The following is a 27194-nucleotide window of genomic DNA, read 5'->3' as shown; positions in this document are numbered from 1 at the left end:
CCAGACCCATCGAAGGGAATGTTTCATCACTCTACAACCCCTGCTGTAATACCATTTGATGTACTCCACACTGGGACAGGCGGCCCATAATGTTACACCCACTTATGCATTTACACATCCTATGAAAAGGTACCCACTTCCCATTCAACAGGGTCCGAGGATCACATGAATTGCCATTCACTTGTCAGGAGGAGGTAAAAGCACTGGGTAAACAGAAAAGTTGGTTTATCTGGTGATTGCTGTGCTTGGCAGTGTAAAAGCAACCACACTGCACCCAAATACTGCCACAAAACACCTCTTATTCAACACCCACCAGGAAGCTACATTACACTACTGCCTGGTGGCCATTTTCAAATGTGTGTGAGAGACCACAGCCAGTTAAAAGCAGCCCATCCAGCAAACAAGCTTAAGTTCTACCCAGAAAATGTATTCGTCCCTTCTTTCAGCCTCCAATCAGCATCCTCAGAAACCTGCGCAGCTCCCGTAACTCTTTGTCTTATCACTGGTTTCCGCGATTCAACATAGTTTTGTACGTGGTTTGGGGTTTTGTCGCAGTGCAGGTTTAAGACCCCTGCACCAGGATTTAAAATGTAATTTACTGGGTTATGAAAAACATGTTCCATCTTTTGCTGTTCCCATTTTCATCCTAGTGCACCCCTTCCATAGGGCAGCAGGCTATTCCTACTTCTGTCAGGTGGTACAGCCTTGCTGCCTAGCCACATTGTAGGAGACCTAGGTATGTGCCACCCGGCAGCATGCCGGTGGAGAAATCACAGACAAGGTAGAATCAAGTAGACTGGAAAGAATGACGGAAAGTGAAACAGAAAGGGTACTTCACCAGTTTCTCCTTGGAACAATACGAGGCAAAACATCTGGAGATGATTTCTGCGTACTGCAACAGTATGGTGCTTATAGTCTAAAGGCAGAAGGAAGGGGATATGGAATAAAGGGAAGGAAGAAAAAAGAAGTTGTGAAGGAAGTAGTAAGACATGTAGAAAGAGTGGATGATGATGATGGAAGGAATACAGGATGTAATGCAGGAAAGAATGTAGGGGGTTGAGAAGGAATGTAGGAATTACAGTGAGAAGAAAGGGGGGACGCAATAGAAGGATAAAAAGTTGGGTGAGAAAGCAATAAAGAAGAATGTCGGAAGGAATGGACAATGAAGACAATAGGAATGTAAGAATAAAGCAAAATAAGAAAATGCATTAGGAAGTAAGGGTGGCATGAGAGAGAAGAAAAAGGAAAAAAACACAAGCTTAAAGTATTGTTCAAAGATACATAGTCATTGAAAGAAAACAGATTTACTATATGGTATGCAACAATGGCAAATATATTGGGACAAGGAAAGAGAAACATTTCAAAATAGAAAATGTACAAAAAGAAAAGCATACAATTGAAAAACATCCGCCACGTTACTAAAGTACGCGAGCAATCTTGATATATGGAAAGGATGAGTAGGACAATGCTACCTCCACCCACTCTTGGATGTTGGAAGATAAATCAATAACTTACACCTTGAGATCAGTGATGGAGGGAGTTTGAGTTATACAGGGAGTGCAGAATTATTAGGCAAGTTGTATTTTTGAGGATTAATTTTATTATTGAACAACACCCATGTTCTCAATGAACCCAAAAAACTCATTAATATCAAAGCTGAATATTTTTGGAAGTAGTTTTTAGTTTGTTTTTAGTTTTAGCTATGTTAGGGGGATATCTGTGTGTGCAGGTGACTATTACTGTGCATAATTATTAGGCAACTTAACAAAAAATAAATAAATACCCATTTCAATTATTTATTATTACCAGTGAAACCAATATAACATCTCAACATTCACAAATATACATTTCTGACATTCAAAAACAAAACAAAAACAAATCAGTGACCAATATAGCCACCTTTCTTTGCAAGGACACTCAAAAGCCTGCCATCCATGGATTCTGTCAGTGTTTTGATCTGTTCACCATCAACATTGCGTGCAGCAGCAACCACAACCTCCCAGACACTGTTCAGAGAGGTGTACTGTTTTCCCTCCTTGTAAATCTCACATTTGATGATGGACCACAGGTTCTCAATGGGGTTCAGATCAGGTGAACAAGGAGGCCATGTCATTAGATTTCCTTCTTTTATACCCTTTCTTGCCAGCCACGCTGTGGAGTACTTGGACGCGTGTGATGGAGCATTGTCCTGCATGAAAATCATGGTTTTCTTGAAGGATGCAGACTTCTTACTGTACCACTGCTTGAAGAAGGTGTCTTCCAGGAACTGGCAGTAGGACTGGGAGTTGAGCTTGACTCCATCCTCAACCCGAAAAGGCCCCACAAGCTCATCTTTGATGATACCAGCCCAAACCAGTACTCCACCTCCACCTTGCTGGCGTCTGAGTCAGACTGGAGCTCTCTGCCCTTTACCAATCCAGCCACGGGCCCATCCATCTGGCCCATCAAGACTCACTCTCATTTCATCAGTCCATAAAACCTTAGAAAAATCAGTCTTGAGATATTTATTAACCCAGTCTTGACGTTTCAGCTTGTGTGTCTTGTTCAGTGGTGGTCGTCTTTCAGCCTTTCTTACCTTGGCCATGTCTCTGAGTATTGCACACCTTGTGCTTTTGGGCACTCCAGTGATGTTGCAGCTCTGAAATATGGCCAAACTGGTGGCAAGTGGCATCGTGGCAGCTGCACGCTTGACTTTTCTCAGTTCATGGGCAGTTATTTTGCGCCTTGGTTTTTCCACACGCTTCTTGCGACCCTGTTGACTATTTTGAATGAAACGCTTGATTGTTCGATGATCACGCTTCGGAAGCTTTGCAATTTTAAGAGTGCTGCATCCCTCTGCAAGATATCTCACTATTTTTGACTTTTCGGAGCCTGTCAAGTCCTTCTTTTGACCCATTTTGCCAAAGGAAAGGAAGTTGCCTAATAATTATGCACACCTGATATAGGGTGTTGATGTCATTAGACCACACCCCTTCTCATTACAGAGATGCACATCACCTAATATGCTTAATTGGTAGTAGGCTTTCGAGCCTATACAGCTTGGAGTAAGACAACATGCATAAAGAGGATGATGTGGTCAAAATACTCATTTGCCTAATAATTCTGCACTCCCTGTATTGTAATAGCACCAGAAATCCAAGCTGTAATTTTCAAGTGATTTCATGATATTAACTGTAATTTGTGATGACAGACGTTTTAGTTACATCACAATGACACCTGAAATCCAAGACATTTCAAGTGATATTATGAAATTGCTTGAAATCAGAGATGGAAGAATATTGAATTATATCACAATAACACGTGAAATACAAGACAGTGGAATTTCAAGTGATATTATAATATCTAAAATCAGTGAAGAGACTAGTTTGAATTTTAGTGAAAGAATATGTGAACTAGAGATGATGGAATTTCAAAAGACATAATAATAACTCAAATCAGAGATTAAGAGAAGTTTGAATTATCAAAATAATTCATAAATCTCAAATGGTGGAATTTCAAGTTTTGTTATTTTTACCCCACTTGTTAGTGCACACTTTTGATGTCTACAGGCTGGGTACGCCATCTGGCACTGTGCCTACTGAACTACTTAAGAAGTTTTTTTTTTTACAAGCATTGCTCTACTTGCAGTGGCACTGTGGATTGTAGGTGATCCTAGAATTGCTGAACCCAGTGGTAGGTCAATTACCAAGCGACATTGTGAAACAAATCAAGCTGGCATGCAATCTTTCTGGAAGCATTGGTAATTCAGACATATTAATAGCTTCTCGCATTTCTGGTGGATTTTAAGCGGCTCCATTGTCCAACACCTAACACTGATAACACTTCTTTGCTTCACCACCCTTTAGTTGTCTACCTTTTCCAGTGTCTTCTTACTCCATTATCTTACATCTCACCATTATATCCCAACACATAAATTGTATCCCTCCTCGTTGCCTCTCTATCAGCTCCAAGGCTTCAACACCTTTCTGTTGTCTCAAACTTAGTCCACTCGCCTCCTCCATTACCTCCCTGCTCCATTGCCACTCCACCTGCCTGATCGTCTCGCCATGCCACATTTGTGTTGTTTCTCTCCAGTATTAACTAAGAATCTAACTCTGTTGGCTCTAGTCCTCCTCAATGGTCTTCAAAACCTCAATGGTTTCCACTTCCGTCCACAGTTTCCCCCTCCATCAGCCTGGGGTACCCCTCCATTGTCTTCCCTCCATTAAACTGTCTTTTCACTCACATTATAATTCCCATCTCTTTACTTGTCCATTTAATATTTCCATTGCCTATGCACCTTTGTTCTTGACTTTCTATTCCTTTCATTTTCTCTTCAGTGCTTTTGCTGTCTTGACCATTACCCATGTATTTTCTCCATTGTCTTCTCACCGGCTTCACTATCCATAACCATTAATGGCATCCTGTTCCCTTCTTTATCTTCTCATCCTGTCTCAAAATTTGCCCTTTTACTTGTAACCAAGCCTCTCCTCTGTGTCGAATCAACTAATGGATCAGCCTATACCGTTCCCTAGTGACATTAGGAAAGCTACATACAGTCTTGGCTTAAAATGTTTGATGTCCTTGAGGTAGGATCTGTCATGTTCCTGGGCTTGATTGCTGACTGACCTGTTCCCCAGCCCTGACTTTTCCGAATTCCCTGTACACCACGCCAATTCTGGACTCAAGGACACAAATCAGTGAGGTATGGGGTGCACAATTAGCAGAACCCAAATTAATGATCCACTAACCTTGGCAAATCTTCGCATGTAATGGCCAACAATTTGGGGGTCAGGACATTCCAGCTTCTTCACAATCTCAAAACTCTGGTTAAGTTGCGAGAAGACATCAACCACGGAACAGGAGAACAAAGCATGCTCAGATGTTTGCTGGAACTGAAGCCGGGAAAGAAAATGGTGATCACTAGGTGGAAGTTCATGGTGGATAGACACATTCAACACTCCTTACAAAGAGCTTGTGTGATGTTGGGACTGTTTGTGGGGATTTCTTACCTTTGTGGGATGGAAAGTTGCCATGTTAAAGTCAAGAGAAATTACATATATGGAGATACAGGGGGTCATTACGAGTCTGGAGGTCACTTGACCGCCAGACTCTCGGTAGCAATCGGACTGCCGCCGATGTGGTGGTCCAAGCGCCACATTATGACCACAGCGGTCGTGCTGCGGTCAGACCACCAGCACTGCAAGGATCAGAGATCCTGGCGGTCTGGCAGTTGCGGCTGTCCTTATACCCCAGGGCAGCGCTGCCCTGGGGATTACGACCTCGTTCTCTGCCAGCGATTTCATGGCAGTAAAACTGCCATGAAAAGGCTGGCAGAGAATGGGTGCACTTGGCATAGGCAGTGCAGGGGTCCTCTTGGCCAGCACCATCACAATGTTCACTGTCTTCTGGGCAGACAGTGAACTTTGCGAGGGTGCTGGTGCACCCTGCATTCTACAGCATTGCTGTCAGCTCGATTACGTGCCGGAGACAATGCTGTAGGGTGTTTCCCGCTAGGCCAAGGGGCGGAAACTCAGGTTTCCGCGTGCTGAGCTAGCAGGAAACTCAATGTGCCCGGCGGGGTGGTAGCCACAATGGCAGCAACCTCCCCTTCGGAAGTTCGGCAGACGGCCCACAGTGTTCGGAATAGATGTCTAAAGGTGATACAATGTAAGGGAAAGGAGATCATACCTTTGGGATATGGAATTTAATGGAAGGAGTTCATGTCCAAAGGAGAATTGATGTGAGAAGGCAAGGCCATGCTTAACGGAAAGGGAATCTAGGGGATGAGGTTATGCTTCAGGTCAATGGAGATTGACTGGAGAGATGAGCATGCCTTAAGATGGGATGTAAGACGACACCATCATGTCTACAGGAGTGGAATGTATGGAGAGGAAGTCATGTCTAAGGAGATGAAGTGCACTGAGAGAAGATCATGTCTAATGGAAATGGAATTTAAGGTGAGCAGCTCATTCTTAAGAAAGGTGCAGATAGAAGAACATGCCGAAGTGCGATGAAATAACAAGAATGGAAGCCATGCTTAAAGGTGATGAAAGGTACGGAGTGAAGGTCATGCCTCGAAAGACAGAATATCCAGAAAGATGTCATGTCTATAGAGTGAGGTAGGGTACAGGCAAAATGGCATGACTACGGGAGATGGAATATAAGGAGCGGTCCATGTTTTAGGTATATATGACCCCTGACCTGTTTTAAAGGTCAGGGGTTGCTACACACACCGCGCAGCTCCATTAGACTGTGCCCGTGCCCTCTACCCCGCCCTCGCTGCAAGTTCAAGGCCCTCCACCACCCGCAGGCACCCGCCTGCGCCTCATCCCTGGTGTCTAGTGATTTGCGTAAGTATTGTGTGTTGTCTAAGTATCTGTCTTTCTTTTTTGCCTTTTCTGTGCTCTTTTCTTCGTTTTAGCCTCTTGGTAGCCTTTTTTTCCTTGCGCTCGCTTTCCGCCTGTTTTTTGGCTCTTCTAAGCCGTTCCCTTCCCGCTGCTGCATCCCTGCTGCCCCGCCCCCCAAGCACCCCCATTCGCCCACCGCTCCTGCCTCCCAGCTGCTCCTCCCTCCCACCTCCCCTTCTTAATGGCAGCCGCTGCGCTGTGCACAGAGTGACCCCTGACCTGTTTTTAAGGTCAGAGCTCGTTCCACACTCTGCGCAGCTCCACCAGACTGTGCCCGTGCCCTCTACCCCGCCCTCGCTGCTGCTGCGAGTTTGAGGCCCTCCACCACCCGCAGGCACCCGCCTGCGCCTCATCCCCGGTGTCTAGTGGTTTGCGTAAGTATTGTGTGTTGTCTAAGTATCTGTCTTTCTTTTGTGCCTTTTCTGTGCTTTTTTTCTTCGTTTTTAGCCTCTTGGTAGCCTTTTTTCCTTGCGCTCGCTCTCTGTCCGTTTTTCGGCTCTTCTAAGCCGTTCCCTTCCCGCCCCTCTCGCACCCCCATTCGCCCACCGCTCCCGCCTCCCAGCTGCTCCTCCCTCCCACCTCCCCTTCTTAATGGTGGCTGCTGGAGGCAAGCCCGTCTGCGCCTGTCCGTGGCTGGACCCCGCCCAGCACCAGACCCCCTGGCCCACGCGTGCCTCACGCCACCCAACGCTACTACAGTGCCAACGAACTCCACGCCCTCAATCAACACAGGCCGCTCCACCGCCTGCTTCCAAGCCACCCCGAAGCTCACCCACGGACCCTTCTCCTGTCAGAGCTGCAGCTTCTCCTGCCCCCAAACCACCAAACATCACGCCAGAACCACACGCAACCACCTCAGCTGCATCCTCCTCAACACCCGCTCCATCCACAAGCACGCCATAGTCCACAAGAACTCTGTCAGAATCTCGACCAACACAGATGACGCCTTTGATGCCGCCGAACACTTACATTTCCAGATTCACGTCAACGCCAACACCAACACCACCCTCAGAGGAACCCTCGTCTACAGGCCCCCGCCACAGTTCAGTGACTCCATAATCAGCACATAGGCCCTCGCCTCGACAGACTATATCCTCCTTGGCGACCTGAATTTCCACCTTGAGAACACCAATGACAGCAACTCCACTACCCTGATCAACAACCTTGTTCTCAAACAACTTGTCATGACGCCCACCCACTCCCCGGGCCAAACGCTCGACCCCGTCTTCTCTGCCAGCAGCCACGTCACCTTCAGCCATACCACCGAACTCCACTGGACCACCTCTGCGTTCAATTCACCTTTCAGAAACCCGCCACTCACCACCACCCACAACAGATCCCCCGCCGCAGCTGGAATAAGATCACTAAAGACCAGCTGATCTCCACCCTCGCCCGGGCCCCGTCACCCAGCACCACCGACCCCAACACAGCCGCCCTCAACCTCAGACAATGGATAGACGATGGCGCCAACACCCTCGCTCTGCTCAGGAAACCCTCCAACAATCACACCAGCCCTAAGGCCATCTGGTTCACCACTGACCTTCAGGCCTTCAAGCGGGACTGCCAAAAAATCGAGAAGAAGTGGCACCATGAACAAACAGAGAGCAACCACGCCGCCCTCAAGACAGCCATCCGCAAGCACCAGCTGCTCATCCGGACCACCAAGAGATCCTTCCACAAGGATCGCATCGACAACAATGCGCACAACAGCAAAGAGCTCTTCAGCATCGTCAAGGAACTCGCCAACCCCAGGTCCTGCTCCATTGCCCCACCTCCCTCGCAAGACCTCTGCGATTCCCTCACCACCTTTTTCCACTGCAAGATCACGGACATCCACCACAGCTTCAACTCCTCGACCCCCACGACCACCGAAGCCACCACTAACACCGACGCACCCAGCCACACCAACCTCTTGCTCTCCTGGACCCACATGAACGACGAGGACACCATCAAAACCATGGGCACCACCCATTTCGGATCACCTTCCGACCCCTGCCCCACCATGTCTTCAACAAAGCAAGCCCCATCATCGTCCCCCAACTCCGTATGATCAACAACAGTTCCTTCGAGACCGCCACCTTCCCGGAGAGTTGGAAGCATGCCGAAGTTAACGCCCTGCTAAAGAAACCCAAAGCAGACCCCAGAGATCTCAAGAACTACCGGCCCATCTCCCTCCTTCCTTTCCCGGCGAAGGTCATCGAGAAGATCGTCAACGACCAACTGACCCGCTTCCTGGAGGACAACAACGCGCTGGACACCTCCCAATCCTGATTCCGTAGGAACCACAGCACCGAGCCCACCCTCATTGCCGCAACTGACATCAGGACCATGCTCGACAAAGGCGAAACCGCTACCCTCATCCCCCTGGACCTCTCGGCTGCCTTTGACACCGTCTGTCACCACACCCTCCGCACCCGCCTCCACAACGCAGGGATCTGCCACAAGGCCCTGGACTGGATCACATCCTTCCTCTCCGGCAGAACCCAGAGAGTCCACCTCCCTCCCTTCCTTTCTGAAGCAACCAAGACCATCTGTGGCATTCCCTAAGGATCCTCTCTCAGCCTAACCCTTTTTAACATCTACATGGCACCGCTCGCTAATATCGTCCGATCCCACAGCCTCAACATCATCTCCTACGCCGACAACACCCAGCTGATCCTTTCACTCACCAAGGACCTCGCCACCGCCAAAACCAACCTCCACGACGGACTACATGCCATTGACAACTGGATGGAGAGGAGCCGCCTTAAACTGAACTCAGATCAGACAGAGATTCTCATCATTGGCTCCAACCGCTGTGCATGGAACGACTCCTGATGGCCGGCCACCCTAGAAACCGCACCAACACCCACCAACCATGCACGCAACCTTGGTTTAATCCTAGACTCATCGCTCACCACGTCCCAGAAAGTCAACGCCGTCTCATCTTCCTGCTTCAACACCCTCCGCATGCTCTGCAAGATCTTCAGATGGATCCCCACCGAAACCAGAATGACGGTCACCCACGCCCTTGTCAGCAGCAGACTGGACTACGGCAACGCTCTCTATGCTAGAACCACGGCCAAGCTCCAGAAAAGACTGCAACATATACAGAACGCCTCCGTACGCCTCATCCTCAACATCCCACGCCGCAACCACATCTCAGCCCACCTCAGAGACCTGCACTGGCTCCTGGTCAACAAGAGGATCACCTTCAAACTCCTCATCCACGCCCACAAAGCTCTCCACAATGCTGGCCCGGCCTACCTCAACGAGCGACTCACCTTCCACACTTTCAACCGCCAACTCTGCTCCGCCATCCTCGCCACTGTCCCTCACATCCACTGAACTACAGCCGGCAGCAGATCCTTCTCTCACCTCGCCACCAAGACCTAGAACTCCCTCCCCGTCCACCTACGTCAGACCCAGGACCTCCTGACCTTCAGGAAGCACCTCAAAACCTGGCTATTCAAGCAGTAGCAAATCCTCTCCCCCCCCCACACCCCATCAGCGCCTTGAGACCCTAACGGGTGAGTAGCGCGCTTTACAAATGTCTGATTGATTGATTGATATAATATAATGAGACAAGAGAATATCAAAGTGAGATGGAATAAAAAGAGAGAAGGTCACGTCTAAAGCAGATTGAATATAAGGAGTGGAGGTCATGTCTTAGGAAGATTAAAGATAAGGCAAGGTGATCATGTTTCAGGGAGATGGAATATATGCTAGGGTATAAGATCCGAGGGTGATGGAATATACAGAGCAGAAGTATATATAGCTAGAATTTAAGGACATTTGTACAAACCGGTATATTCCCAATGTGAAGTGAGGACAAAATACACAGAGATTACAGCCAGGAGTCTATGACTCTATGGCCCTCATTATGAACCCGGCGGTAACAACCGCCGTGTTCATGCTGGTGGTCAAAACACTGACCGCCAGTGTCCCCGGATCCCCGCCGGCCAAATAATGAACCTTCCTGTGGGCAGAAACATTGTTTCCGCCCGCCGGCCCACAGGAATGCCTGGCCGGGACATTGAAGGCGGCTCCACATGGAGCCGCCGCCAATGCCTCTGTGCGACGGGGCACTGCACCGGGTGCCCCTGCACTGCCCATGCAAAATGCATGGGCAGTGCAGGGGCACCCCCTCCGCCAGCCTTTCCATGGCGGGGAAACCCGCCAGGGAAAGGCTCGAGGATTCGGAAACATTATCCTAGGGGTAGCAGCGCTGCCCTGTCGGATGATGTTTCCACCCGCCGCCAGGCTGCCTGACGGAGGAAACCTGGCGGTGAGTCGGCAGCCCTCACCGTGTTCATTATGTGGCGGGTTGGCCCGCCATGCTGGCTGGCGGTTTCACCCGCCAACGCCGGCATGGCGGGCCAACCCGCCATGTTAATAATGACCGCCTAAATGTCACTCCAAAAATTCAGTATGGAGGGAACATCATAGGGAGACTATGATTAAAGTTACTTCTTCATCTATGTGTGAGCCATATACAATTAAGAGTCATGAAGCTATGAAAACACTGTTTTCAAAACAGCTGAAATAGGTAGTGAGGCAGCCATAAGACCTCCCTGAGCCTATAAGTGAACATGTGCAAAGTCCTACCCCATCTTTTTTGTCCCGTTCCAGCGCTCCATGTAGAAAGTCTCTAGAGACCTCCTCATTTTCGTCCAGCCACTGGATGACAAAAGGCTCGAACCACCTGGTGGAAAAGATGAAAGAAAGACTGTAAATAAATGAACTGGAGGGTGGAGACAGATTGCACACTGTGAGACGAAGTCTGAGAGTCACCATAGACTAGGCTGTCTGGTCATTCAAGACATTGGTAGGTTTTTCAACAAGTTGGTGCCTCTCAAAGGCTGGTAGTGTTGTAACTGTCAACCAACATGTCAGGCTCACCTAACATGTGACTGATTTTCCAAGCCTATTGGTCTCTAGAGGCCATCTTATCACTTACCAAAACACCATGGGAGGGTCAGGCTGTACTTTACTCTAAAATTTAGGTAAAAGGGATTTTTTGTCCTCACACAAAACATTATAAAATATTTATCACGCACAGCAAATTTTAAAGTGACAGTATGATTAGCATTTTATTGATCATAAAACTATTATTGATGTTCTGTTTCATAGAGTTTTTATAGAATATTCTCAGGCGATATGACAACAATTTCCACAATTACTTTACTTGTTTGCATTCCTTCACTGATCCTTCAGGATCAAATAAATTATACAGACTGCTTTTTTTTGCAGCCCTGGTAATGAAAAAACATACAGTACCATTCGGTCCATTCAGATTTCTTACCAGTCAGTGAAAGGTATACTTCACTCAAGGTGCCCCTCAAAGTTGTTTTTGAAATGTGGTAATTTATGATACAATAAGGTATCTCAAGCTATTCCACACAGGCACCATCGTTTATAGAAACACTTGGCCGCAAGAAAAAGACAACACACCAGAAAAACAGCCATTTTGAGCCATCTCTGTCATGAATATTACTACCATGATGCAACTTCATGGAGCACTTCATATTTGACTTTCTCTCCCTTCCTAGTCATAGAAGGGGATCTATTGTGGTGAAACCCTTTTCTCTACACTTCCCTCTATGTCTGAGTGAATCTGATAAAGTCTGGTTCTAACTATATGTCCTGTCATCGCCCCAGAAGAAACCTCCGCCACCATGTCCATCCACTCAGGGGACCCATTGTACCCAATCCCCCACCATGCCTACTCCAGAGGACTAAAACACATCAGCGCTGTGCTCACACCCATTCTGAATGCCACCACTTCCGCAGCCTTCCCAGATGCTTTGAAACGCCAAACGGTCCATCCGTTGTGGAACAATTACTCTGCCCCTTCAATGCTTGCCAACTACAGAAGGATCTCACTGCAACAATTCCCAGCCAAAGTCTTAGAGAAAATTATCAACAAACACTTTACCGAATACCTCAACGACCACCAACTCCTCGACACCAGTTACCCTGGTTTCAGACCAAACCACAGCATGGAAACTACCCTAATCACTGCCACCAATGACATCCACGTGACTTTAGACAGAGGAGAGATGGTGGCCCCCATCCTCCTAGACCTCCCGACAGCATCTGACAGTCTCCCGCCACATCCTCATCCAACATCTACAGGACATCGGAATCCAAGGATATGCACTCCGATGGATCTGCTCCTGGATCTGCTCCTTCCTGACTAAAAGGACCCAGTAAGTCAGCCTGGCAGTGTACACCTCAGATGCTTGCAACCTCATCTGTGGTGTTCCGCAAGCATCTTCCCTAAGCCTGACCCTCTTTAACACACACATGCCAGAATCATCCATTCTCATGACATCAACATTCTCCCCTAGGCCAACGAAACACAACTCATTCTCTCCCTCACGGACAAGATGCTCAGTATCCGGATCAAGTTCAGTGCCTGCATGACTAAATCGCCCACTGGATGAAGACCAACTGTCTAAAGATGAACACCAACAATACCAAAATTGTGATATTTGGGAAGAGCACATCACCCTGGGACTCAACCTAGTGGCCAACAGTGCTAGGACCGTCACCCATCACCCATGCAAAGAGCCTCAGGATCATCATCGACAGCAAACCCGACATGAATGCCCAAGACAATGCTGTCCCCCCCTCATGCTTCCATACCCTGAAGATGTCGAGGAAGATTTTCAAATGGCTCCAAATCAGCACCTGGAAAACCGTCACGCACGCCTCGGTCAGAAGCAAACTGGACTATGGGAACACCTTCTATGCTGGGATTAACGAGAATCTCACCAGAAGGCTGCAGACCATTCAGAACTCGTCACCCTGAGTCACTCTCAGCCTCCCATGGCACACCCTCATCATACCTGAAGGAGCTCCACTCGCTTACCATTCACAAACAAGCACAATTCAAGTTCCACACCCACACTTTCAAGGTACTACATAACCCTTGCCTCTGCTTTGGCAAACTTTCCAACCACCTCCGCTCGTCCAGACTCCTACTTGCACAAATCCCACACATACAGAAAACCAGATACAGTAGTCAAGCCTTCTCCTACATCGTTCCTAAAGCGTGGAACAGCCTGCTGCTACGCAAGAGCCTCCTCCTCCCTTCTTGGATTCCACAAGCAGCTAAAGACCTGGCTTTTCGAGTACTCCCACTAGGTCCTAGGTGTGCCTATACTCACACATGCCCAGTGCCAGGATACCCTCCCAGGTGATAGAGTGCTCTACAAGACAAGATAAGATAATACAAGACAACATTGGTTTGAGCTTCAGAAACGCTGCAGTAATGCAACAGTGTGAGCACAAATGCCACACAGCTTGGCCTAGTGAAAGGCAGCACTCCCGGCCAAAGCTCTGGAACCCCTTTACCCAAATTCAATTTGTAAAGGAATACGTGCATGGGACTAAACTTATTCCTTAGAGGCCGCCACTATCACTGCCAAATGCTGGGGTTGCTAAATGACCAGACTGCCTAACCATTTTGATTCCATCTTATGCCTGTCTCTCTCACCACCTTTTTCATTCCTGCTTTCTTCGACACTATTTTTCTATATTCCTCTCCCTCTTTATCTATTTTCTGCATTTCTCAATCTTGTCCTGAATCAAAGTCGGATGACGAAAAATAGGTTCTAGTTCCTAAAAATAGTGCACTTAGTGCCCACCTGCATTGTCAGCTATAACAGGGCTGAATTCTAAGGACTTATTTTCTCTGTAGGGTACTATATAGGTATTCCTAGTCTTGTACAAACCATTAAGTCAGATTTGTCCAATTGAAATGAGTGAAAACTACAACACAATAGATTGTGAAATGAGAGCGCCCTTGGCTGGTAGATGGTGTCTCTAGGAAATATTTGATAATACAGGCGCTCCCTGCTTTCACCAAACAGCTCTCAAGCACCCATGTAAACTTATGATGTAGTTATGTATCCTAAGTATTCGACTCAGACCAAATTGCCTTTTCTGGGAGGCAGTGTTTATAGTTTTCAAATAGGCCCATGTCATGAAGGTGGTATTGGGACATAAATAAACCCAAAGAAGCCTTTTAGCTAACGTGCTGTCGTCTACAAAGCCACCACATGCTGAAAGTGAACACATGACATGGGGCCATTTGGCAATTATGAATAGTAGAGTTGCACAATGCAAAGTGATGTGATCTAAAATAGCATGGATTGGCTGAACATCAATCACCAGCCATGGGACCACCTGACCTCTGGTTCCTTTCATATTATACCTTTTATCTAATACTGACCTTTCCTGGAAACGTTCCACAATTTGCCCAGTTCCATAATTAAGATTTTGCCCAATGCTAGCATTATTGGTCTGGTATGCATGACTTCGAAACATGCTTCATAATTAGAAAAGTAAGACTACAGCTCCCACAGTGCAGCCTGTTGCAATCTAGAGCAGCAGAAGACTGCAGTCTCACAATTATGTGATTGTATCCAGCAGAGTGCTAAGCTGGGCTGTAATTCAGGCAGGTTTCCAGATAGGAATCACTTGTGGCTTTAGGAATCAATGTGCCTGCAGCATCCAGCCTTTTAATTAACAATAAATAACTATTGATCCTCTCCCGCTCAGTGTCAGACCATGACCGAACATGGCTGCAGTGGGCTCAGAGCTTTACAGGGGCATTCCTTATAAGAGCCTGCCAGAGAAATGCAGCAAAAATTGTAAAATGGTGAAATCAGCAAGACTAAAAGTAAGTACGGAAGCTCAACTGACATTATTTTTTACTGCAGTGCTGTGTTATAGACTTGGGAAACAGATAGATATCTAAGGAAGCAGCATAGTGAGTTGAACAACTAAAGATTAAGTGTGAAAATCGAATGATATTGGCAGCAAAAAATTACGAATTGCTGGGCTTCCAGTTTGGAGCCCCAAGATGTCCTTATCTTCTGGCCTCGTACTCCATTGCCTACTGACTTTAGTCTCCCAGGTCACCTAATCCACTGCTCATGCATATCTCATGGCATCCCCAGGCCCAGAATAATCTGTTCCCCAAACTCGGGTCCTAAGACACCAGAGATGGGCTTTCAGGCAGACGTGCAAGAGCTGGACAAAGCTGCTGCTCCTGGCCCCCTATCTGCCCGCATACTGCAGCATGGGGGGGGGTGTGAAATAGGTCGCTGAAGTAAATCTTGCAAGTCTGTGCTTTTGCCCCTGATAGGCGTTTGCGTCTCACTGGTCTTCTGGTGTGCCTAGATGTTCTAAAGTACTCTCCAAGGTATCTCATGTACCTAATAGATCTCTTAATCTGTACCTCAAAGCCTGCACTTGATTGTGACAAGTGATTTTATACTCGTGTGCTCCTAAGCTAACTGTGATGATGATGTTTTTTGTACTGTAGTTTCTAGGTCTCCTAGGGATGATGATGAAGAAGTGTTTCTACTCTGATTTCTTCAAGTGTTCTAGTGATGAAGGTTCACCTACTGTGGTGGTTCTGGGTTTCCTAATGATGATGAATGATCGTCTACTCTGGTGGTTCTGGGTAGGCTGCGGAGAATGACCAAGGAGCTTCTACTCTGGCACTTCTAAGTGTTCTACTCATTTATGATCTCCTGTTGTGGTGGTTCAAAGTGCTCTAGTGATGATTATGAAGAGTCATTACGCTGGCACCCTGAGATCTCCAAGTGATGAAGAGTTCCTACTCTGATGTTCCTAAATCTCTATCTGCAGTGGTGAAGGACACACTTACGCTGGGTACTCGGGAACACGACTCTTGAAAGATGGCAGCTCCTTCACGTACTCATTGTATAACCACTTCACCTTGAAGTGCAGGTTCATGTAATCAGCACTCTTGCACAAACGGTGCTTGTCATGCTCTGGAAAGAAAGGCAAAGATCTAGTAAGATAATAGAAACCAAAGACGTACTTCCTGGAGCCATGCCCCAAAGAGAGACTCGTGCAGACTTCTCTGTAATTAAGAAAAACATATTTGCATCCCTCTACCTTTGAGAAAATATGTACCCCAAATCATAGGACTCCATCTCCATCCCTAGTCTTTTATAAGAACCCGCGACCCACTCACACCTTTGTTTAGAGAGAAACCTAGACTCTCATTGATTGGGGAAAAGCAAGAGTGTTCACAGCAAGTATAAGCCATGATGACGTCCCCTCTATCAATCCTTCAACTGCTTGCACTTCCATTCTCAGTTGAAGAAGCAGACGTCCTTAACTAAACCAGCCCGTGTGATCACTAGCCCCCGTTCCATTCCACAGAGAAACGTCAGGTCATCGATGAATGTGCACCTGGAATGCAAGATTCCATATAGTCTGAGAGGCCCCAGTTTTCAAATGGGGTCTTTCCCCTAGACATTAGAAATAGCAAAGAGGCTAAGAGAGCAAGTGGGGGGAATATGGTGGTGTGGATAAGAGAGGGAATGGAGAGGGGCCTCCATTTTCTCTGCCATGTGTTTTTATTTGCATGAGAAATCTTCATCAACCTAGTTTGAATTACCAGTCTTGGTCAAATGGAGAGTATACTTTGTAGTCTCATTTCTTTTGAGTGTTGAAAAATGAGGAATTTTTACTCATAATTCTTGTAGTTCAAGCCAAAATGCCATTGGTTCAGAATGTGTGTGAATGTGTGTTTGGAAGTTGGGTAATGTGTCAAAAACAGGCACTAATGTGAATTGTTTGCTACCAAGATATTACAGATCTCTGTGAAGAGTTGGATGCCAGCATAGAGTTCACTACTAAGGCAAGGACCATCTTGGGTGCAGGACAACTAACCCTGTCTTCGTAGAAGTGAGTAGGAAATCATTCCTCTCAGGCCAGCACAATTGGAATTCTGACTATTGTTTGTTGGTCAATTTGGTAGCCACTGAAAAATTCATAATCTCAATATAACATCTGATATGCATTCATGCTGCACACCTATTCAGCAGGTCATAGAGTTGAAGTCTTAGAGCTGTGCAATGCATAGTGCCTTGGGGTATAAGAAAGCACTATCCAGCTGAGACGTTTACGTTATATTTCTTCAAGGATGCTGAGATCTGATTATCTGGAATTATAACAAAAAAATCCAAAACATCTGTATAGGAAAGGAATCCGAAAGTAATGGAAAGGGGCCATGTAGGGACTGATTTCCCGCATGACCTTATTTCTCTCTCTCTACCCGTTGTAGTGGAAGCGCTTTGGAATATTTCACACTCAGTGATGTGGTCAGGATGGAAGCAGAATTTCTCCAGCATTTTTCCTCCAACCACAGTGCTCAAATGTCTTAATTAAATATCTATTTTTCTTTGGATCAAGACTGTAATTTTGTGCTGTGCTACTGGATCAATTGGTAGTTGAAGAAGGGTATACATTGAGTCAACTCATAGCATATCCACGATAAGTGCATTTTCAGGTCTGCTTTTTGCTACGTTTATGGTTATGATCAAATATAGGTTAGACTTGGCCCCCCCTTCAAATAAGGTGTTACAAGAGTGGAATGTTGTGAGGTGCTACTGGTTTTACCGGGTACCTGAATAAGGGTATATATTGAACACCTGTGATGGGAGATGAGAGGGTTGAGCACACACCTTCCATTGCATATTTCATGTCCTGAGCAAAGAGGCTCCACATGACCTCAGCACTGATTTTCCCCACGTTCAACTCCTGAGGAAACCTAGGAGGGAGACGAGAACATAGATTTGTATGAAGGATAATCATTTTGCATTTTAATGGTGTTTTTGGAAACTCATGTTCAACCCACAACTGATTCTCAGGCCTCCTGTTGCAGAAGACACACATTGTAGGCATTACAATACAGGCATGGAATAATGCATAAGGTTGGCACCTCCTGATGGCAGACGCAACTATAACCTCTACTAGTTGCCAGCGAGGCCTTTTATTTTCCTTGTTGGTATTTACACCCTTCTGTAAACTAGTGTTCTCACCTTGCTTGATGTCTCCACAAGGACTAAGCAAAGCAGAACAGGGGAGTTTAGGAAACAAGGAGAATATTATTAAGAAAAAGAACCTGAGCTGAAAAATGGGCAGATATAAATGATTTAATATGTAAGAGTAATTGAAGTGGATCTTAAGCATGAGGAGTATTTGCCTACATGGCTACAAAACAACACTGTGCAATAAATTTCAAATAACACAACAAGAACTTGGGCCTTTTTCATGGGGCACGTGACTTCCTCCATAAAAGCCAATCTAGCCTATTCGATTGCCTATGATACTAATAACATTTCCTGCTAAAAATGCCATGCAAAACCAGGGAACATCAAGGAGACCATCCTTGAAATTTCCTTGCAAGCTGGCAATAAAATGGCAATTTACATTTTGCGATAGATTGGTTCACCATAACACAGTCCATTGAATTTCCTCATTACAGTCCAGAGATGTATTACAACATAAGCCATGGAATGTCCGGTACAGAGGCCATGTGGTTTCCGTAATGTGAGCCACGGAATTCCTACGAGAGACCACATTAAACCACAGATTTCTCAATATTTGCAAGTCATGAAACTGCTCAACCAGGACTCAGTTCTACTAAAAATATAGGGATTTGCCCCAGCACAAGGCTCTTGGTGTTTCTTCCTTGTGTAGGGGGCAAGGGATGGAGTCCTGGCTGCCTACATGCTCTCGGTCGGGTTGGTGTTTGAAGGAAGGCTAAGGAGAACAAGAGTTCATCATGGTTATTCAGCCACACTGCTAAAGTCTATGTACTCCATGGGCCCCAATTATTGGTTAGGCGGAATTCCAAGGTTCTGGAATTACTGGCTTGTATTTTCAAATGGAATTCTGTCAATTACATTCTGGAACACCTGAAATGCAGAACAACTGTGTGGATATGGAATTATTAAGTATTATTCTGCACAGTAGTTTATTCAGAGGGGTTTAACTGTACCTTCACTGCTTGCAGGGGGAAGACAGAGGGGGGCTTGTTGGAGGGGCAGAGGGAAGAATAGTTTTTACAGAGGGAGCTCTCGAAGAAGGAGCTTGGTGGGGTCAGGGAATAAGGCTCCCCAGCTGTTGCAACCAAAGCCTCGCACAATTTTACTGTCTGGAAATTTAAGAAGGTAAAATCAGGTGTGGTGTTCCTGCACCTGGGAAAATTAGTGCACCCGGCCATTTGTATACAGACAGAGTGTTATCCAACCTAGGGATACCGCTCCATAGAACTGGTTATCTAGTCCACAGAGTGCACTTCACAGTATCCAGAAATATGAGGCACAACTTTCATTCATGAACACTACATTTAAAACATGCCAGCATAAATGCCATCTGTGGGTGTAAACCACATAAGAATACAAACTGAAGATATTTATGTCCACAGGTGGAATGGCTGTATAACAAGCTGCCAGTGCAGAAGCTTTACTAGCAATGCGATAAGGGATGAGAACCTCTGGTACCGGAGAGAGGGCTGTGAACTACAGGGTTGTAACTTTGTGCTACTTCACTTACCTTCCCAATGATATTTCACACCTAGTGTGCAAACCTATTGCCAGCTATCAAAACAATGCCACACAAGTATGCATCTTAGGAAGGAATACTATGGGAAGAGATTTCACAACCAGGAAAAATTATTTACTAGTAGATTAAATAGGAAATAAAAAGTGTATTGTACAAATGCAGATTTCCACAACACTTAATTCTACAGTACTGTGGATGGAGAATTGCAAAAATATTTGCAATTCGATCATAAATTCGAAAACTACGTAACCCTTTCCAAGTTTTCCACCTTTGCATTAAATCTAAGCAATTCCGCTTTGTAGTAACGTTCTCTCTCCCTTTTGCCTTCGCTTAGTGTGTTGTAATCCCCATGAGTAAGGGAACTGGGAAAAGTAAGAGGTCAAAGTCTCTAGGAAAAGACTTGTAGGTTCCAAAATGATGCATGGTCATTAATCAACATGTGCTTCAAACCCAAGCTCTCCAACAGAGCTTTAGTCTGAGATGCTAATCTGCCATCTCACAACCCCCCCTGATAAAGGTCAGCAGTTTTCAGAACTCAGTTATAACTCTGTTATTTATGCCAGAAAATACTATGCCCTGCATAAAAAGCTACAACACATACCAGCGCTATTGCATTTGGGCAGGGCTGGACTGAGGCAAGCGCATAAAGGTTATTTAATTTGCACTGTACCCTATATTAATACACAGCCATACAATTAAGAAGGTATCCTATTAGTCGTGCACTTCCTACTTACTGGTTCAGGCAGGGGGTGTATGAATTCTTGTCTTCTTCTATGATGGACACAATGAGCGTGATGAGTTTCGACCAGAAATCCAGGTTTTTGATACTGGGCCCTTGCTCTTCGGGCGGTACTTCACCTTTCTTTGCCTGTGACAAGGGGATGTAAAGGCAGACTCACAATAGGTACTTATCCACGAGCCACCCATCTCCATCTATTTACTCATTTACCAGATGCAGTATGCGTTACTCCATCCCCCGAATCGTTGAAAGAGTAAGTTTGTGATCCTGTATTGGAAGTCAGTGGAATTTCATGCTTTAACATAAGATCTCAGGCCGGGCCTTCGAAGGCACTCACCAAACCCTACTGGTGCACTGAGAGCAAGTACTCACAGACAGTGGGTGAGTGTAAAGACATACTATTAATACTACAGTCTGCCAGATTCTCACTGAGGGATTGCCACTATTGAGTATAGTGTAGGCCTTTCAAGGTAATGGCAAGGCGCTCCTACTCACGGGGTCAGTTTGGTACTCCCGGCTGTACAGCTCATGGCAGTTGTTGAAGATGTACTCATACGTAGAGTTGAGGCAGGCTTTCACGCAGTCCTTCACCACTTGGCTGGCACGGGGTGGGCTCTGCAGCTCTTGGACCTGTGTGTGGGAATGGGCGAGAGGGGAGCACATGAAAATATTGACATATTAAGGATAGTCTTGAATGCCACTTTCGTTAGACCAAAACAAGCCCCTTCAAATGCCAGGCGGAGAACTCCCAATTATACGACAAGCAGAGTGCATGGGAAAGAGAGGCAGTGGAAAGAGAGACAAATGCAGATTGGTAGGGGCACTAAGAGAGGGAAAACACAATATTTTGTAAAATTACCAATGTTTTTGACGGCTAAAAACTGAGAGGGAGATAGTGTGTGTGCGTTTTTGTCTGAATTAATGTAAAAGTTCCTGGTAAAATCCGGAAGACATCTCACAATACCCGACTGAAAGCATCTGTGTCCAACTTTTTATCAGAAAATTCATTTATCAGGTGGTGTACCACCCCGCACATGTCCCAGAAGCAACGCCCCTGCTAAGCTGGTGATTAACTCACACCCCCGTCCTCTCTTGCCTCCGGTGCCAGTGGCTCATAGTACCTTCATCCTGAAGAAAGTGATGCTTGTAAGCAGGTCCACCGTCGACTTGAGATCCTGGAGCCTTTCTGGGCTGCTGGCAGGGAAGTTATTCTGGAGAAGAGAAAATTAATATTGAAATAGTGTACCTATTCATATGTGTAGGTATGATTTACTCATCATGAGTTCCTGATTTCTGGGAGAAAGGCACGCCTACTCTTGTGCCTCTAGTAAGATTTTCTCCATCCACTGGTAATATATGGAGATTTCACAGGATGGTGAACTGTCCCAATGGTTATGGTGACCTTTCCCCATGGAAAGAGAGAAAGAAACCTTTCTGCTTGATAAAATCAGCTCCCAGAAAAGAGTGCAATGTTTTAACCTGGTAAGATCGTGAACTCTCCCGGTAGTAAGGCTGTATACATTGTCCAACCTATTAAAATTACAGTAACCTGGTGAAGGTTATGATTCTGAAAAGGAGTAGACATATATATTGCTTGTATGGTTAAAATGCCATTTCTTTTCCTGTTGACAGATATTCTCCACTCTATAATGAGATCAGTGGGCCTTGACGTGTGTTCGCAAGTTGTACTCTTTCTTACCCGGTACATGGACAAGTCGATGCGGAGAGAGTTGTGCAGTTGGTCCAAGAGCTTCACAAATCTCTCTTTCTGTGGGATACAAGGAGAAATGCATGATCAGTCCATGAGTGATGCACACAATGAGATACCTTACCCGTTTGATCTTAACCTGGCGTAGATGTGCTCATAACCACCCTGCCTCATGATTTTCGAGTCAATGCCTCCGTTCAGCATGTGAGAATCTTATCCATACTTAAAGGACATCATACAATAGTACTGTTACATTGCTAAAATCCTATTTTTGTGGATACACTTTCTCATACACTTTTGAACTAGGCCAGCCACTGCATGATTTGGGTAGTGTAAGCATGACTTCTGCCAATCCAGCTGCTTCACCAAATTTAAAGCCTGTGGGGCAAGAGATTTCCCCCAGAGTGTTTCCTATGTCCACTGTGAGGACTGCCTCTGCCGGTGAGGGAGAGGATGTTGGAGGGGAAGATGACTGCAGGTCTAACATGCCATTGTGAAGGCAGCAAGTCAGACCTGCCAGCGTTCAAGTTTTTCACTATAGCTGTTGGACCTGGCCCTTTTTCAGGTCATCCCCAAACTTTTTGCCTCCTTCCTCCTACTTTTTCTGACCTCTTGCTGTTGGCTCTAGGACTCTGAGCACTGTATCACTGCTGATCAGTGCTAACGTGCAGGTGCTTTCCCTACTAAAGTTGGTATGATTGGCTTACACCTAATTGGCACATTTACTTTACCTGTAAGTCCCTTGTACAGTTGGTGGAGGCTGGCCTGGTGTGTGGTCGGTACCTATGGTACTTACACCGTATACCAGGTCCAGGTATCCCTTATTAGTGTAGTGTAGTAAGTGTCTAGAAGCCAGGCTCTCTAGAGGTAGCGGTGGATGAGCAGCCAAGGCTTATCTAGGAGACATGCAAAGCTCATGCAATACCACTGCAGTCACACAGTACTTACACACATGAAAGAAAACACTCAGTGTTACAAAAATAAAGGTACTTTATCTTGGTGACACAAATACCAAAAATACCATAGAGGCCATACTCCTTTAGGAGGTAAGTAATACACAAATTATATACACAAGAATGCAGTAATAGGCACAGCATAAAAACTGTTAGAAAACAGTGCAATTAGTGAAAATCACAAAAGAGAGAAATAGCCCTAGGGGGAGCACAAACCATATACAAAAAAAATGGAATGCAAAAGTTGGTCCTCCACCTAGGTAAGTGTAGTGTATAGAGGGGAGCTGTGAGTACTAGGAAAGCCCAAAGGTAAGTACCATAACCCAACCCAGAGACCAGGAAAGCAGGAGTAAGTCACAGTAAGTTTCCCAGAACACACACAGAGAGGTGAAGAAGAAGAATGCAAAACCCAGAAGAGACTGCAAAACACCAACAGTAGATTCCTGGACAAGAAGACCTGTGGAAAAAGGGGACCAAGTCCAAGAAGCACAGAAGAGAGGACAGTCAAGAACACTTCAGCCCAAAACCCGTGATACAGGATCTACGCAGCTCAGCAGTAGAGGGGATCCACGCAGCCGGTCGTTATTGCAGTTGGTGCCTGCAAAAGCAGGGGAGTGACTCCTTCACCCCAGGGGAGATTCCTTCTTCCTTCTGATGCAGGCTGAAGACGGGCTGTCCTCAGAGAATGCGCGACCCGGGGAACTGTTGCAGTTGCTGGAAGGAGCCGGAGATACAATGTTGCAGGAGGCATCTTGCTTCTTTGTTGCAGCTTGTAGGGTCCTGTATAGTCCAGATGCAGTTTCTTCGGTCAGAAGTCGAAGTGGAGTGTGCAGTTTGATTCCTGCTGGAGACTTGCAATCCGAATCTGAGGAACAACCCAAAGGAGAGACCCTAAATAGCCCTGAAAGGGGGATTGGTCACCTAGCCGAGTGACCACCTATCAGGAGGTGACTCTGACATCACCTGCTGGCACTAGCCACTCAGATATTCCCAGAGTTCCCTGCCAACCTTGAATCCAAGGTGGCAAAACCCAGGGAGCCTCTGAGCACCACCCCTGGGGTGGTGATGGACAGGGAAGTGGTCATTCCCCTTTCCTTTGTCCAGTTTCGTGCCAGAGCAGGGACTGGAGGTCCCTGAACCGGTGTAGACTGCTTTATACAAGGAGGGCACCAAATGTGCCCTTCAAAGCATTGCCAGTGGGTTGGGGAGGCTTCCCCTCCCAAGCCTGTAACACCTATTTCCAAAGGGAGAGGGTGTAACATCCCTCTCCCAAAGGAAATCCTTTGTTCTGCCTTCCTGGGCTCGAGCTTCTCAAGCAACAGGAGGGCAGAAACCTGTCTGGGAGGTAGCAGCAGCTTGGGCTGCCTGGAAACCCTCAGAAGGCTGTAATGGCAATACTGGGGGCCCTCTAAGGAGGATACAACCAATGCTTGCAAAAGCTTTGGGGTATGATTCCAACATGTTTGATAACAAAAATGCCTATGTTTGGAGTTACCATTACGTAGCTGGACATAGGTAGTGACCCATGTCCAGTAGACGCGTAAACTGGCGTCCCTGCACTCACTAAGTCCGGGAAAATGGGCCTGAGTTCTTGGGGGCACCTCTGCTAGTGCAGGGGTGCCCTCACACACAGGTACTTGGCACCCTGCCCTCTGGGCTAGAAGGCCTGACATATGGGTGACTTATAAGTGACCTGGTGTAGTGACAAGTGGCAGTGAAAGGATGCTTGCACCTTTTCATGCAGGCTTTAATGGCAGTCCTGCAGAACCCTTTGCTTGGTCTCCCTATGGGTGGCAAATTATATGCTGCAGCCCATAGGGATCCCTTGGAAACCCTATGCCCTGGGTACCTAGGTACCCTATACTAGGGACTTATAATAGGGCACCAGTGTGCCAATTGTGGGTGAAATACAGAGTTTTGGGAGAAAGAGGATAATCACCGGGGTCCTGGTTAGCAGAATCCCAGTGAACACAGTCAAACACACGGACATCAGGCAGAAAAAGGGGGTAAACATGCCAAGAAAGAGGGTACTTCCTACAAAAGTGGTATCCCTATACTCAGGGCCTGTAAATTAAATGCTACTAGTGGGCCTGCAGCGCTGCTTGTGCCACCACAGAAGTAGCCTTTCAAACCCGTCTCAGGCCTGCTAGCGCAGGGCCTGCGTGTGCAGTTTACTGCCACAGGGACCTGGCATCTTAATTTACTTGCCAGGCCCAGAACTCCCCTTTTACTATATGTAAGTCACCTCTAAGGTAGGCCCTAGCTAGCACTATGGGTAGGGTGCTATGTATGTATAAGGCAGGGCATGTGCCTGGTTGTGGGGCCTGTCCTGACAAACAGCCTATTTGGTTTCTCACTGCTCTGAGTGCTGCCCTGCTCAGAGGATTTCATTGGAAATGCCCTGCCTTATGTCTAGGGGGTACTGTCTGATTTATGAAGGGTAGCGTGGTTGTAATGGTAGTGAGAAATGCTGCTTACTGGTGTAGGGGAATATTTTATCACCATTATAGAATGCCACTTCTAGAAAGTGAGAATTGAATTTCTCTGTGCTTATGACTGGTGTTTTCCAGCTTGACTCCAATCCATGTCTGGGGCAGGGTGACAGCTGGGCTTTGTGCATACTTCTCAGGCAGCCTGTACACAGGGAGGGTGGTGGTGTTACCGAGGTGCATTTGCATATTGGATTCCTTCCTGGTCTGAGAGAAGGGGAGGCGGGGCACACCTGCATTTAAAAAGGCTGTGCTCTGGCCTCACATAAAGGGCTCGTTTACCCCCAACTGATGTCCAGAGCCCGTTGCTGGAGGATAGAGGGGACACTCCTACAACCAGTTGCAAATGGTTGGAACCTCCTCTCCCAGTCTTTGAATTTACTTTGCAAAACTGAGTATAAGTGCAGGGGATTTTCCCCATGTAAACTACACAAGAAATATCTTGAAGAAATGGGCACAGAATACTGCTGGAGGGATTCACCAGGAACCGCCTTGGACTGCTGCTGCTGTGCTGATCTGTGACCTGCTGGGTCACTAGGAGGAACTGCCACTGACTGCATCCCCCTTGTGCTTCACCTGTTTTTGGGCCCTGCTGACCTCTGCTCCCCTTGTGTCCCCAGGGGCTGGGTGCTGTGGCCTGTGTCCCCTGCATCTGCTTGATTCCTAGAGCAAAGACACCGCTATATTTAGAAGCCCCTGTGTTGGAGCTAAGCACCTGGTGAGAGCTTTTATTTTATTTACCTAGCACCTTGAGAACGCCTTTTTTGTATTCACTAGAGCACCTGGAGAGCTCTTCCTTTTATTCCTGCTGCCGAAGAAAATCCCCACTGCGTCCTGAGCAGGCTGTACCCCCGGGACACAGTCAAGTAAGGACAGGAGTAAATGCGCTCCTTTCGGTGCCCCCGGGGCGATGAGCATTGAGCCCAGTGCCCCCAGGACACTAGCAGGCACCAACTCTGACCAAGATCACCGCTGCAGCCCGAGGATTGCTGTGGACTCTCGCGCACCAGATTGGGTGCGGGCAAGTGTAGAAGAGCAGCCCCAGGAGGGAGGGAGACCTCATCGGTTGTCCCTCCTGCTCCCAGGGCCCACAACGTCGTTGGAGTGCTCTCGGGGGAGACGTGTGTTCCCCCAAGGTGCAAGAGGCAGCCGGAGCCTCTCTCCTATCGAGCGGCAGGATAACCTCATCAGAGGTTCTGCCCAGTAGGGAGGTTGTGCACGGTGCCCTCAGACTAGGAGGGGGCACCTGAGAAGCAGGACGCATGGGAGGCCAGGGCGAGTCCCTCTCCCCCAGTCGCTGCGGTAGGAGCGTGAACCTTCCAGTGTTACTTTGGGCCATTGGGCTATCCGGCCCGCGCAAGGGTCGGACAAGGCCCCAGTTATTTGGGAAGAGGGGAGAGAACTCCCCTGAGGATTGGAGGGGGTGCGTGTCGCCCCCCTCCATCGCACCAGTGGGGTCACCCGTTCCCCCACATCACCGCCTTTCTGGGATTGCCCTCCATCGAAGCATGAGAGCTCCTGCGTAGGGGTTAC

General features: G+C 47.0%; 1 protein-coding gene across 7 annotated transcripts in view; it reads right to left on the bottom strand.

The window, feature by feature from the left end:
- Window positions 1-27194, bottom strand: part of UNC13A (unc-13 homolog A) — a 240517-nt gene that overhangs the window by 50284 nt on the left and 163039 nt on the right. For all 7 annotated transcript variants that reach the window (XM_069216645.1, XM_069216647.1, XM_069216648.1 and 4 more), the window contains 9 exons: window positions 22211-22279; window positions 21633-21722; window positions 21007-21141; window positions 20507-20640; window positions 17888-17973; window positions 16057-16183; window positions 10977-11073; window positions 4731-4874; window positions 839-916 (listed from right to left, as the gene is read on the bottom strand). In XM_069216645.1, coding sequence (XP_069072746.1) covers window positions 839-916; window positions 4731-4874; window positions 10977-11073; window positions 16057-16183; window positions 17888-17973; window positions 20507-20640; window positions 21007-21141; window positions 21633-21722; window positions 22211-22279 — 960 coding nt within the window. The remainder of the gene's footprint in view (window positions 1-838; window positions 917-4730; window positions 4875-10976; window positions 11074-16056; window positions 16184-17887; window positions 17974-20506; window positions 20641-21006; window positions 21142-21632; window positions 21723-22210; window positions 22280-27194) is intronic.

Source organism: Pleurodeles waltl, chromosome 12, assembly GCF_031143425.1.
Source record: "Pleurodeles waltl isolate 20211129_DDA chromosome 12, aPleWal1.hap1.20221129, whole genome shotgun sequence".
Lineage (NCBI taxonomy): Eukaryota > Metazoa > Chordata > Amphibia > Caudata > Salamandridae > Pleurodeles > Pleurodeles waltl.
Note: the sequence above shows the minus strand (reverse complement) of the source record. Positions and strands in the feature narration are given on the sequence as shown.